Genomic DNA, 13246 nt, shown 5'->3' on the forward strand with positions numbered 1-13246 from the left:
GTGCAAGGAGGGCCTGTTTTCAATAATTAATTTCACCATACTCTTATTAAAATAGGAGACATTAATTTCGAAAAAGCAAGTGAAATTTAATTAGCTTATATTGCTAGATATGCCTGTTTTCATGTAATTTTCCATATAAATTACTGCATTTGAAATCAGAACTCTTGGAGGCAAGTATTCTTCCTGGTTAAACTGAGGGGGGAAACAATGGCATATAAGCAAGAAAATCTGAAGACAGACTATGACCATTAAACATAAACTAACAAATCTACTGCGTAGTTGGCTCATCTGCTCATCTCAACAATAAACCTGCGATACAACAGAGCGATTATAGCAAACAATCTCTTGTATCAAAGCAAACACAGGGGGTGGCATAAGTTATTCTCAGCTGAAAGTCATAAGCCTAGAAGCTACTCCCTGATTGATAAAAATAGAAATAGATGTCTGAAAACATCACATGAAAGAGGAACCAATGGGAATGTCACTGTCACTAAGCATAAAAGAAGGTCAGAGAGCATTACCCAACCTTATTATAGAAGAAAACATTTCCTAGATAGGATAAATACATATACTTCCAGACTTAGCTCCCCCGCCCCGCATTGCTAAGAAGAAAAACAACCCTCCTCCAGAAATCCACTAAATTCAAAGGTCCGATCTGGTCCTTCTATAACACTGTTACGAGAACACAAGCAGCAGTCAGCTTTCCCTAGTAAAGGGAACCCATTTCTCTTGTACCACCTCCACATCACTGCCTAACTTGAAGGGCATGGTTGGGAGAGCCAGGGAGGGCACGGGGAAAAGTGGGAGGAGAGGAGATGCAAAGTCAAGGCAAGCTAACTTGGTGATAGCAGTTAAAGTCACTGACACACTCTCTCTAGACTTGGACATATCACAACATCACTGCTGTAGGTTTCTAGTTTGTAAACATGAATAAAACTATTTGGCTACTTCAAAAGCCTATTGTTTGGACTGATGTTTGCAATGTTGAAAATGTCAAGCGAAGTGTATTATTAAAACAAATGCTACAAATGACTCAACCCTGCAATGCTCTGAAAGTTGCCAGTTTCCGTCAGCGCAACTGAAGAGCTTCGAAGTTGTTCCACTGTATTACAGATCAAGCCTCTAAAGGAATAGAATATGGAGCTCCTACATGGAGCTATATTTTATAAGACAGAAACCCTTGACATATTGTGTTCTTGGCAGATGAAGGTAAAGTAAGTGTGTCTTGTTAAAAATTTACAGCTTTTAAATTAAGGAGCCTCAAACGCAGTGGGAAGATTTGGTGTTAGTTGATTAATATGAAGAGTCTCTATCCTTCTGTCTATTAAATGTTTACTGACAACACAGATAGCAGAGCATTCTCCTGTCCTTCTTTTGACATCAGTGTTTAATTCCGAACAAGGATTACTGCCACTGCTCTCGAGAGGAAGATGAGAGCAGTCTGTTCAGGGTGATTTTAGGGAAAGATTTTCTTGTTATTGACACATGATTCTGAACAATTGATGCTTCTCCTACAAAAAATAAAAAAATAAAAAAATGCAGAATGGCATTCCTAATGCCACCTTGCAAAATCAAACTATTTTTGGTTGTCTCTTCCTGTGACATGATTTAATAAATCTCATTTTCTATCAAATTTTGAGTTCAGAATTGTTATAATACTAGGACCACAATGACTTACTGTTGTTTTCTTGCTGTTTTTCTTAAATTTCACCACAGTCTAAAATCAACAGATTACTTTATCTGAAAATTCACTAAACTGTAAAAAAACCCAAACCACAACAAAAAATGAACTAAAAGCTAGAAAATGCAAGCAATTAAATCTTTTATTGCTTACTACATTCACTCCCTGCCACATTTTATATTTGTCTCATCTACTGTGTGTTCCCTTTCAACCTAATCGCATGGAAAAGAATCCACTGTCTGCAGGGCATTGAAACCACCCATGCATTATGAGTGACTTCTTTTCACTTTTGAACAATCCTATTATATATCTGCTTCTAGGTTTTCCTATAATAGCTGCCTTTCTGCTCACCACACCAAGGACTTATCATCTCCGTATGTGTGTGTGTGTGTGTGTTGGGGGGGGATTATCCACCCAAACAGGTTAAAATATTGCATCATAAGACAAACCAGCACTTCACTGCTCGTCTTGTAAAGGCTGTGTGCTACCTTTACAGTATCTGTCTCAGTGAAGTAATGGATGATTACAGAAAAAATGCTGTGCAGAAATCTTGGATATGCACAGTACTTGAACACACTTTCTCTTAATCTCTGAACCTGTTCAGGAAAATGAATCATACAATCATTAAATGAATATGAAATCAGCAGCTATAATTTCCTTCTATGTAAGAGATCTTTAAGGACCATCTGTCACTTTCTCAAGGGCAGCTTTTTTTTTTTTCCTTCCCCTCAAACTCATAAACAAAACCACTTACTTTCCTCAAAAGAGTGAATGTCATCTTATCGTGACTGTTTGCTAACTTAACTGCACAGCCAAACTGGCACAAGAAGGAATAGAGGGAAAAGTACTCTGTGCCCACTGCTAGTTACCTTGTAGTTTACAGGCTTTCCCAAGGAGTATCCCAAAATCTCACAAGGGCAAACATACTGCTTTGCACTTGTCAGTCCTGACAGAGCTATTGCAGCCACCAGTCTGAAGCCTTCTCAGAAAAATGCTAGTAGACATGACAGATGTAGAAATGTAACGAAATAATAGTGAACATTTAACTCAATGACAATAATTAACATCATTTAAAGTAAGAATATACTTTATTATCTATTACAAAGGTAATAAAACTTTTAAATGAAGTTGCCCAAAAATATAATTTATGAATAATAGCGTTTTAAACTGAAAAACTTGAAAACAATCTGAAAACCAAACAATACTTTCTTCTTCCAGCACTGCTAATAACACTGCCATGCTTTAAGCATATTCACATTCTCTACTGTAATACCGTTTACATTCGTATACAGAGGCACGTGATTTCTTTAGACCATAGTGTGATATGAAATACCATCCCTTTTTTTAACAAAAAACAACCTCTTGACTTATCAGGGTTGGAAATTAAGTGATGGACTGTGCAGTATTCTCCTCTCTATTCTACTACACGAGTATTATTATTGTTGAAGCACTAAAAATTAAAGGCAATAAAACAGTGAAAAAATTATCTTTTTTTTTTTTTTTTTACTATCAAATATTTTCATATAGGACCATGAAAGCATAGTACAAACTGTACCTTGCTTGTCTGAAGAAGGGATCCCCTAAAAGTTCTCCATTAATAGCTCAGATTTTTATCTTCTTAGAAATGGGATAAGTCTTTAGGTGTGTCAAATCCTTTTACAAATGCAGACACACAAAAAAAGTTTACAGAAGTTTTGGCTCATCGGTTAGGAAGTTTTCTTTAAAATAGTTTTCTCTAAAATAGATGTAAATGGAAATTCTGTTTTAAAATTCCATTCACAAAGTACTAAGTGCAAGTAGTCCACTAAAAAGCATTACCAGTGGTTCTTTTCCATTATGAAAGACATATTTGTACTTACGTAACTTACAACGGCATCTGGCCACCTCATTAGCGAATCTTAAATTAAGGGGACAGAGTATAACAGTGACTTGTTTTGTATTTGTGAATGATTACAAGTAGCACAGAAGACAGAAACTGCAAACTATACTACCAGTAGTCACTACAATCAAGAACACTTATGCACAGCAAAGCTGACCCAAACGGGGCAGGACAGGGGGAAGAAGTATGTACTCCATGTTCTCAGTTTCTCGGACACAGGGCAGTAAGGTATCAGTTCTTCTCCATCACAGCTGCCTTCCAGTCTCCAGCTATTGCTTTTTCTGAAATCCTGAAGATAGCCTTGCCCTCTCCTAATCTAATGATTTCCTAATGAAGCTTTTAGCTTCTTTCTTTCAAGTTCTAGTCCTTCAGAAATACTAGTTTTTCTCTTGATCTTATATCTCCTCTGATTATGACTATTCTCAGCTAATTCATTTAGGTCCTGCCTCACTGCCTAGACATTTAAAACTCTGTCGTGCACTTCCACTGAATCACTGATGTGCTTCTTGGTATGTTTTTTCCTCTTCCTCTGTTTCTCGTAAGAACTACATTAGTAAATGAGATTAGGTAGATAATAAAAAAGTTAATAACAAAAGTTACTTATGTAACTTAATATGTATTCTACGTGCCATATTGATTCCCAATATAGAAATGAGAATCAAGGCTGAATGAGCGGGATTTAGGAAAAAAAAAAGAATAATCTCCGGATTCAAACAAAACTTGAAACCACTTTCCGTAGGGAACTCCCGTATCGGAAAATTATCAGTAGTCCTAATGTGTCACTTATCAAACATCTCTGATTCAGTCCCAGCAGCACTGCGAATGACAGCGTATATTCTGCAGGCCTGGCAAAGAGCAACCGTACTGAAATTACTTCAGTCAAATCCAGTAAATCAGGATAAGTGAAGTCTCTTTTTGTCTTACTGTAACATCAGAAATATAGCTAAAGCCACTAGCCGCAGCCATTGACACACAGCAAAAGAGACAGCATTTCTCATCAATATGGAAAGCATCTCCCTCCCAATCACGATTTAGAAGTAAGAATTTGCCCAGCCAATCTGCTAATAAATTCAAGGTACACCATATTCTATAAAATATCTCCATAAGGCAATCTTCTGCAGGCAAATGAAGGATCGTTAGCACCATCGTGTTTTCTTGGTCTACGATCAAGTCAGCTGTCAGTACCCTAGATATCATTTAACAAGAAGGTATCTGGAGAGAAAGGCTAATTCTGCACAGCCATTCTAAAACACTGGAAGGTACTGAAGCTTGTAGTGACAGGTAAGTGCCGCTGAAAAGGATGAGTAGCAGGGAGGAATGCAGTCCTGCAATCAACGAGCAACTACTGACATCGCATCCTGGAGCCAGTGAAAGGTAGTGATGTTTTCAGAATATGTAAGGGACCAAAACCAGGATGAGATCCTGGAACACCTTCAGTTCAAGGGCTGACGAGAACAGTGCCCTCTCTACAGAGGAGTGGTTCACTCACGCCAAAGAAGCCCATTGCCAAAACCGAAGAAGTGGAATCGTGTTTGCATTACTTTACCCTGGCTTCTTTTGAATAACTCGGTACAGAAGAAAGTCGAACAAGGGGCAGCTTGAATGTTTCACCTAGGAGAAGGCGGGGTTCTCAGCACAATGGACTTCAGCTAATTCGGTACCAAGAATTTTCATCTGTATCCAAGACGGTGCTGAATGGTCACACTGAACTTCCAGATGCAAGAATGCCTACACAGTGGGGTTTCTGTTTGTTTGTTTGTTAAGATCAAATACTAATCAGAAATGCATTCCTGTTTAAGACAACAGACACCCCTCATTTATGGATTAGAGGGTGAAAGCTCACTGTCTGTCAAATAGATAATATAGAGTTTAGCAATTTACAATACACTATGTTACAAAATATTAAGGTGGCCAGGTAAAAGCAGTACCTTATGATCTGAAGGAAAGGGGGACAGCCTTCCAAGGAAAGTCAAAAAAGTAGTGAAAAGCAATGCACAATCAGCACTGAACAGTGGAACCAAAAGGTTCTTCAATGACACTGAAGGGAAGGAAAGCGTGTACAGAGGTGGCACAGTAAGAAGATGGGTCTGCAGAATAGTCATTAAAGAAGACAGCTTGGACAGTTCTCCTGATCTAACAGATAATGAAGGTTCTAAGGGAGTCCACTGCCAAAACACCCATAGTTAGAACAAAGAGGGAGACATAGAATCCACATATAAAGTTCTATTCTTGTGAGAGAGACTTGATCCAGGAAGAGGTGCAGTACTGAAGGTATGAATGTGTGATGAATGGTCTAGGTTTTTGGATTATAATGACATGAACTAAAAAGTACCGTGTAGTAAGCAAAACAGCAGAGTCACTGCCATTCTGCCTGAAAGCACCTTGGACAAGACCATGGACATGGAGCAGGGAGCAGACTTACACAATGACTAGATGTATTTTGAAGTACGAAGTACAACGCGAAGTTGGGATACCATCCAAGATGGATCCTTGGAGCTTTCTTGCTTCTCTTTTCAAAGTCTGGGCTTAAAATCCTGATAAAGACAACACTTCCCTGATACAGAGTTCTTCACTCAAATAAAACAAAATGCAGGAAATGCCCATCTAGCTGAGTGTACGGCCTCAGCAGCACGGATACGATTTGCAACAAGTAGACTTAGATTACAGCATGCCTACAAAAAAAAAATAATCATAGAATCATAGGATGGTTTGGGTTGGAAGGGACCTTAAGGATCACCTATTTCCAACCCCCCTGCCATGGGCAGGGACACCTTCCACCAGCCCAGGTTGCTCCAAGCCCCATCCAACCTGGCCTTGAACACTGCCAGGGATGGGGCAGCCACAACCTCTCTGGGCAACTTGTTCCAGTGCCTCACCACAGCGAAGAACTTCTTCCTTACATTTAATCTAAATCTACCCTCTTGTAGAGAGTATGGAAGACTTAAAATGAAGTTTGTTTTGTTTTGTTGGGTTTTTTTCCTAAAAAAACCACAGTATTTTGGATCAAAAGGGAAGCAGAAATAACAAAACAACCAGGCAGTAAAAGAAAAACAGCTTTTCTAAAGGGTGGACTACAAAGGAGGTCAAAGAAAAAGATCATATTCAGCGAGACGATTGAGAAAAATGGGGTGGCACATTGTGAATGCTTCCCTACTATAACCAATAAGGTCTCTTCAAAGTTGGGGCACATGCACAGCCTGAAGTGTAAATACAAGCACAGACATCTGACGTAAAACTTCAACTGTTTTTTCGGAGGTTAGAGCCATTTAAGAATCACAGTATGTTTAGCTCCTTATATATTACTGAATATTAGATTGCATTTCTTTTGATGTACACTCAACAATATCCCTCCCATTAACTAAAATTTGTCAGCAGTGTTTGACTATGCATCAAGTATGGTCTCAGAGGACTAGAAAACGTTTCTATCTGTGGAATGTTTCTAGCAGACAAGTGGAAGTGAAGAAACAAAAAGAATAAGCATAATGGGTCCCAACCCATCCTTAGGATTTCCTGCCCCATATTAGTTGTAAATTAAATACCAGCTTTCTAGCTAATGAGGCAAAAGAAAGTAACAAGTTGTATTTAACTTCAATTTAGTTTTATTTTCCAACACTCTTAATAAAATGTTCCAAAATAAAATATTATATACCTTTATAGCTATGTTTTTATGTACTTATAATTTCTCTTCAATTTCTAACTCCTTTTGTTAAAGGATATTGAATGTTTTACTTTTAGTTCAAGCACTCTAAACAGGATATAATTTTCCCATGCCACAAAAAGAAAAAAAGCTCATGAGGAAACTGACGTTTAAAATATGTTTCTCTTAGTGATTAGAAGGTATCAATTTAATAGGGAAGCATTTTGTATGATTTGGGGGGGGGGGGGGCGGGGCGGAGATTAAGCTCTTTGCAGGATGAAATGCTGTTTGCATTCTACAGTTGTAGCTGACACTTTACCTTTCCTGGAGTTTCTCATCAGAGATCTGCAATTCTTCTTTTAAGTTTTGGTATCTATCTTCCCTTAACAATCTGGTGCCGTCATAGAGAGTCAATTCTCTGTCATGTATTAGTCTGTTTGAAAATAAAGAACAAGCTTTATCTAGCCTTTGATTACTTTTTAAAACACTTATATCAAATAACACTTTTATTTAAAAGCTACCTCAGTCAACATGGGTCATAGTAAAACGAAAAAGATGCGTACAGGTGTGGAGGTAAAATAATATGCATAAGTAAACAATTTCAGCCGATATTCAGTTAGTCAACTTACTTTAAATAGAAATGGTAAGAAAACAAAAAAGAAAAAATTCTGTCTTAACAGTAGAGTGTGCATAAATGGCATGGAACAGCCATTTTGTTATACTTGTACCAAGTAATATACTACTGTTTTGTTTCTTAAAGCAGTATATTTCGGTTGGCTTCAATGATTAACATACATACAGACCCAGCCTTTTTTTTTATGCAGAAGTTGATTAGATACAACACATGCATATGTCAGAAGAAAAATCAGAAGGCAAAGCTAAATTGATTAAAAAAGGAAAAAACAGGCAAGCATAATTCTCTCTTCTGCCCTTCTGCTTATATATATAATAAAAGAAGGCACAAAATGTATTTGCTACCATCTGCTTTTAAAGCTAGTGATGTCCTTTAAGTTTGCAAAAGACAGTACATGATGCAGGCACACCAAATAGCAGAAAAATTTGACCTGAGAGTAGAGATTATTATTAACATAGTATCTCCTATTACTACTTCTGTTCTGCTAAGTTTAATTTAGTTTTTATTGAATTACGAAATAATGTTTAGAAAGAGTTCTTTGCAATTAATATAAAGTATGCTTTTACATATAAATGTAACAATTGCATTTTATTTAGAAGGAGAATGCATTCAAGTTATTTTAAATATTTTCTGATATCTTGCATTTCAAAACATTGCGCAAATATTACTGATTTTTAGATTTCATATGTTTACAGTAAAATCTAGCTCATTCTTCAATTCAGACTTACATTCTTTATTTACAAAGAGCTATGTTATTATAGACTTAAAAAGAACATGAAAGAATTCCTTCTGCTTTTAAGTATGTAAAGACTGAACATTACATATTCTATGAAACGTCAATGCTCGGTTTGATCTTTACAGTATTCTTGAAGTTACAAAGTCATATTCACCAGAAGGAACTTAATTTCTCAGTATGCATGCGCTCAATAAACAGATCACGTGCACCCAACTTAGCCGTGCTCACATCCTGACCTTTGAAGTACAGCTAGAGTGCCAGGGTTAATTCGATGAATGCCATCAAGAATAACAAGCCTTCCTTCCAGGGCAGCAGTAACAAGCGGCGATGGTCTCCAAGCAGTGTCTCCATTAGGAAGAGTATACCTTTGCTGTAGCAAATCTCTAGCCGTCATATCCTGTAAGTACCAATTCATCAGAAGAAGATATTTATGCTCTATTTCCTTCATCTACAGGTGCATGCTTTCTCCTTAAAAAACTGCATTCTGTTTTTCCTGAGAACGTACCCAAAGAAGATTACCAGGAAATCTTCAATTACTTTTCCAAGGAGTATTAGAAACACACACGAATCTATACGCACACTATGTTAAACAGACTCTGGAAGTTCTAGACTTGCCAATATCACCTCTTTGAAACCAGAACAAAAGCCTTTCTTTCCCCCCTTAAACGTAATGCAAGCATATGACAACTTGTACACAGCTTTGTGTACAGAAGGGGGCAGCAATTTACACCTGGAACAAGAAAGAGTCACTTATTTCACATAGAAGTCACCTGAAAGAGCAAAGATTTTATCATTAATCTTGAACACAAACCAGCATGACAATCCACCTCTCAGCAGGAAAATGCAGTGAAAACACCGAAGAATAAAGGACAGAGTAAGAAAGAAGGCAGTAGCACACAAAATATCAAAAGTACATAGCATATCACAAAATAATGCTTAAGGGATAAATCAAAACCAAAGGCATCATCTAGCATATCCTCCAGCACACATATTTTAGATGTTCCATCATAACAGGTAAGCACTAGAGCAACAAAGACGCAACAGCCATTTTGTGACCTGGAAGATGAAATTCCTTCCTGAGGCTGAGCTGTGAACACAACTTAACCTAAAATCAGATGAGAAAAATGTCTTCTATTGTAGCGGTAGCTTTTGCATATGTCCTTTTCACAACTATAAACCCTTTGAACTTTAAAGAATAAAAATAGAACACATTACGTCATATGGCCTGAATCATTTCCTCTTTCTACATTTCCTTAAAAGCCTTAAAATAACAGGACAAAGTCTGGTTCCTTCAGTGCTCCCACATTTGTATAATTTAAAGTCCCACATTCAAATTCACAAAACCATACCGTGTTTATATTGTCGCATTTCTGTTTTTTACTGCTGTGTTTGCTCTTTTCTATTTTATTAATGAATTAGACTAAAACCAGAATGTGAAACATTTTTATCAAAGACAGAAAAATATAAGTGTTTTCAGGACTTGCATCAGAAGTGTGCATCAGTGGCTAGTAAACTATAACTGCATATGTAACTAACGCACCTGACAATTCACCTCTAGAGGAATGAAACATACAGTATGAATTGATTGGGAGCCTTCTATGCTATATAGAATATCCCTCTGTAATTCCAACAACCACTTGAGAACCATGCATTAATCTTCTGAAGATGAACTCAGAAGTGTATTTTGCTGCAAAATGTTTCCCGAAATATAAAATGAATGTTTATATCGTAATTTAAATGGTTGAATGAGATTCAATTTCGTGATGCGTTAAAAAGAAGTATCATTTGCTAACACCTGCTCAGTTTCTGCAAGGGATTTGTTTTATGGCTAAGTACCTGCCCAGTGATTTATTGTTTCTATTTATTTACTCCAAACCAATTTCTAGTATATGATATTAAAAATAAAACATTATGAGATAGAGTGTTATAATACTCTAACACCAAAAATCCTTTCCTTTGGAGGGAAGGTAATAGAAGTATATGTATTAAATTTTTTTCCCCTTATTTTGGGCAAAGCAATGGCAACATTATATTGCTTTGTGAAACAAAATGCTTATTTTAATTTGTAACAGTCATTGTAACTTAGGTGGTTTACATTGTGTTGTCTATTTTCTAAAGCATCTTGTAATACAGGAAAAAAGAAGTTCAGGAGAGGAAACAAGAAGGGTAACTTCAGTTCCACTCCCTTCAGCAACTACAGCAATAGAAGCCTCCAACCTAGCCATTTTTCATGGCTCGCAGTGCTAATCATATTCCTGGCAATTATGAGGTGAAAAATCTATGTTTCCTGCTTTTCATGCCAATTTGGACTCATATTTTGTTAGTATTTCTCAAATAAAAAATTGGAAGGAATTTGTAAAGAAAAATTATGAGGTCATGTAAAAAAAAAAAAAAAAAAGAAAAAAAAAGAAATCCTAGAAACAAGACCATCACAGTACAAAAACACTAGTGATGTGCTTGAAAGACTCTTTTTGCTGGGGAGGAAAAGGAGCAAGTTGCTGGAAAACTGTTATAATATCACTTTGAATATAACTTCCCCCCCCGCCCCGAAACTCTGGGGGGAGAAAATGTTTCCTTTTAAACAACTTAAACGAAAAGTTCCCTAGCTACAGTCCACAAGGAACTAGCTGGCTGCTGCTTCTCATTTGCTGTCACTTAACGGCATTAAGAGAACTTAAAAACAAACCTTTCCTAATCAGGATGAGTTCCCTTTGTCAGCAATTTGCCTACATGGAATTGCATATAATGAGAAATCCATATAATGATGTCAGATATCACAAATGAGACAGGAATTGTTCTCTGAGCCAACTGTTAGTATAAGAGATGATCTGTGTGCTCAAAAGGTTTGGGAACTCTTGGTTTAGGTAAATTTGATTTTCATCTCACAACATAAAACCTTTTAGAGGTTTTTTTCAGTGAAATCAATATAAAGAGCTATGCCTTTTCACACTATTCAAGCCCTTAAATCAACTTCAGATGGAACGAATGATGAAGTAAATACTAAAACTAAAAGTAAACATTACATATATTAAAAAAAAAATAATCTAAGAATTCATTTCTTCACAGAGCCTGAAGAAAAACAGTACTATTGCTTCAGACCAAGATATATTGCTTCAGATCCCACTACTTATTTTTGTGCCTGCAGAAATTATTGGAAAATAAAAATGAACCATAGGACAAATAAAAGCCTCCTTAATTTTAGAAATGGATTTAGGACAATATGGTGTGTCTCTCAAAAAAATCAAAAAAACACTTTGTTCTGTCATTAAATTATCCTATTGCTTTGCTATGCAAAGTCCCTGATATGTTATTACGTATTTTAAGAAAAACAAATGGCATTCTTTAAATTTATTGGAAAATGTATAGTGCAGCTACATTCAATCATTATTTTTTTTTTAATACACTGCTTCCTGTAAAAACTTTTGAGATTATGTAAAACATTGTACATAGGAAATGTCTATACACATAGATATACACCAGGATCTTACATAGACTTGTCTACACAGGAATTTATAGTGAACAACAAGCTCACAAACAGTCATTTATTTGCCTTAGCGATACTGTTTGATATCACCAAAAAACCTCTCTATAAAACCCCTCTGCCCTTTGAACTTGATCAAACCCTGGTGAAACCAAAGGAAAGGTTCACTTCAGTGGGAAATACTTCAAACCCTTGGCTTAGATTTTATTTCTGTAGGAATTACAGATCCCTCTGAAAGAAAGATGTTTACTGAGTAACTAATTTTACTGTCATCTCTTCTCGTGTGTCTCCAAAAAGGAAGTCTTCCGCTCCTCTTCAGCGAGGCCATACTAATTAAAGGTAGGATGTTGAAAAACAGTGGTCACATTATTAACCAAATAATTGTCTAATTTTGCTGGTGAGTACCCAATATTGTATTGTGTGCAACAAAACAAGGGTTAGGGTGTGCCTGTCCTCAAGCAGGCTTGTCAAGTTGCAAAAGTTAGTCTCCTGGGATGATTTAAAAATATGTTTACAGTGACAAGCGCAGAGAGAAGTATGCAGGCTACCTGGACGCACTCAGCTCCAGCTCAGAAACTACACACCTCTGTTACTATACCACTGTACAGAAGTTAATAGGCGCTGCTGGGAATCCAGGTATATTACATGAACATAACATTGCGCTGATGAGGCGATGCAGCTTTGGAACCCAAATCTACTCGCACCTGGCCACGTTAAAGCAGGAAAGGGCACAAGTCATCCGCCTGACTCCATCTATGCAGACACAGTTTCAGAGTCTGCGCCTTTATCAGCTGAAGCCATATAGGGGGAAGGAAAAGCAGAGGGATCCTGTCTGGGGAGGTTCTCGACAGTGCAGGAAAACATAAAATGGACTGTCGTTCTTTTTTCATCATCAGTAGTATTTTTCTTTTCTATTTTCTCTCACTTTTTGTCTGTTTCAACCCTTCAACCTCACCACTCATTTCTGTCAGTGTCTCTCCCCACATGCCACTGTACTCCCAAATCCGAATCAGCTGCCACTGCCATGTCTTCCTTTGGAAGTCTCTGTGCCGCCTGGGAAAAAATTAAAGCAGCAAAGGGATGGAAGAAAGAGACCAATATATTGCATTAGATCTGATGCTAATGTTCCCCTGCAGCATTGGCAATTATCACTTATAACTGTAAATCCTGTGATATTTGGTATATTTTGACTCACAAG

At 37.0% G+C, this 13246-nt stretch overlaps 1 protein-coding gene across 1 annotated transcript in view; it reads right to left on the reverse strand.

The window, feature by feature from the left end:
* The window catches only part of VWA8 (von Willebrand factor A domain containing 8), a 189371-nt gene that overhangs the window by 121753 nt on the left and 54372 nt on the right, over positions 1 to 13246 (reverse strand). Inside the window, exons 13-14 of the mRNA XM_049815763.1 lie at positions 8804 to 8964; positions 7517 to 7630 (exon numbers count right to left, since the gene is read on the reverse strand). Of these exons, the coding sequence (XP_049671720.1) occupies positions 7517 to 7630; positions 8804 to 8964 (275 nt within the window). The remainder of the gene's footprint in view (positions 1 to 7516; positions 7631 to 8803; positions 8965 to 13246) is intronic.

The sequence above is a fragment of the Accipiter gentilis genome, chromosome 13 (assembly GCF_929443795.1).
Source record: "Accipiter gentilis chromosome 13, bAccGen1.1, whole genome shotgun sequence".
In the NCBI taxonomy this organism is placed as follows: domain Eukaryota; kingdom Metazoa; phylum Chordata; class Aves; order Accipitriformes; family Accipitridae; genus Astur; species Astur gentilis.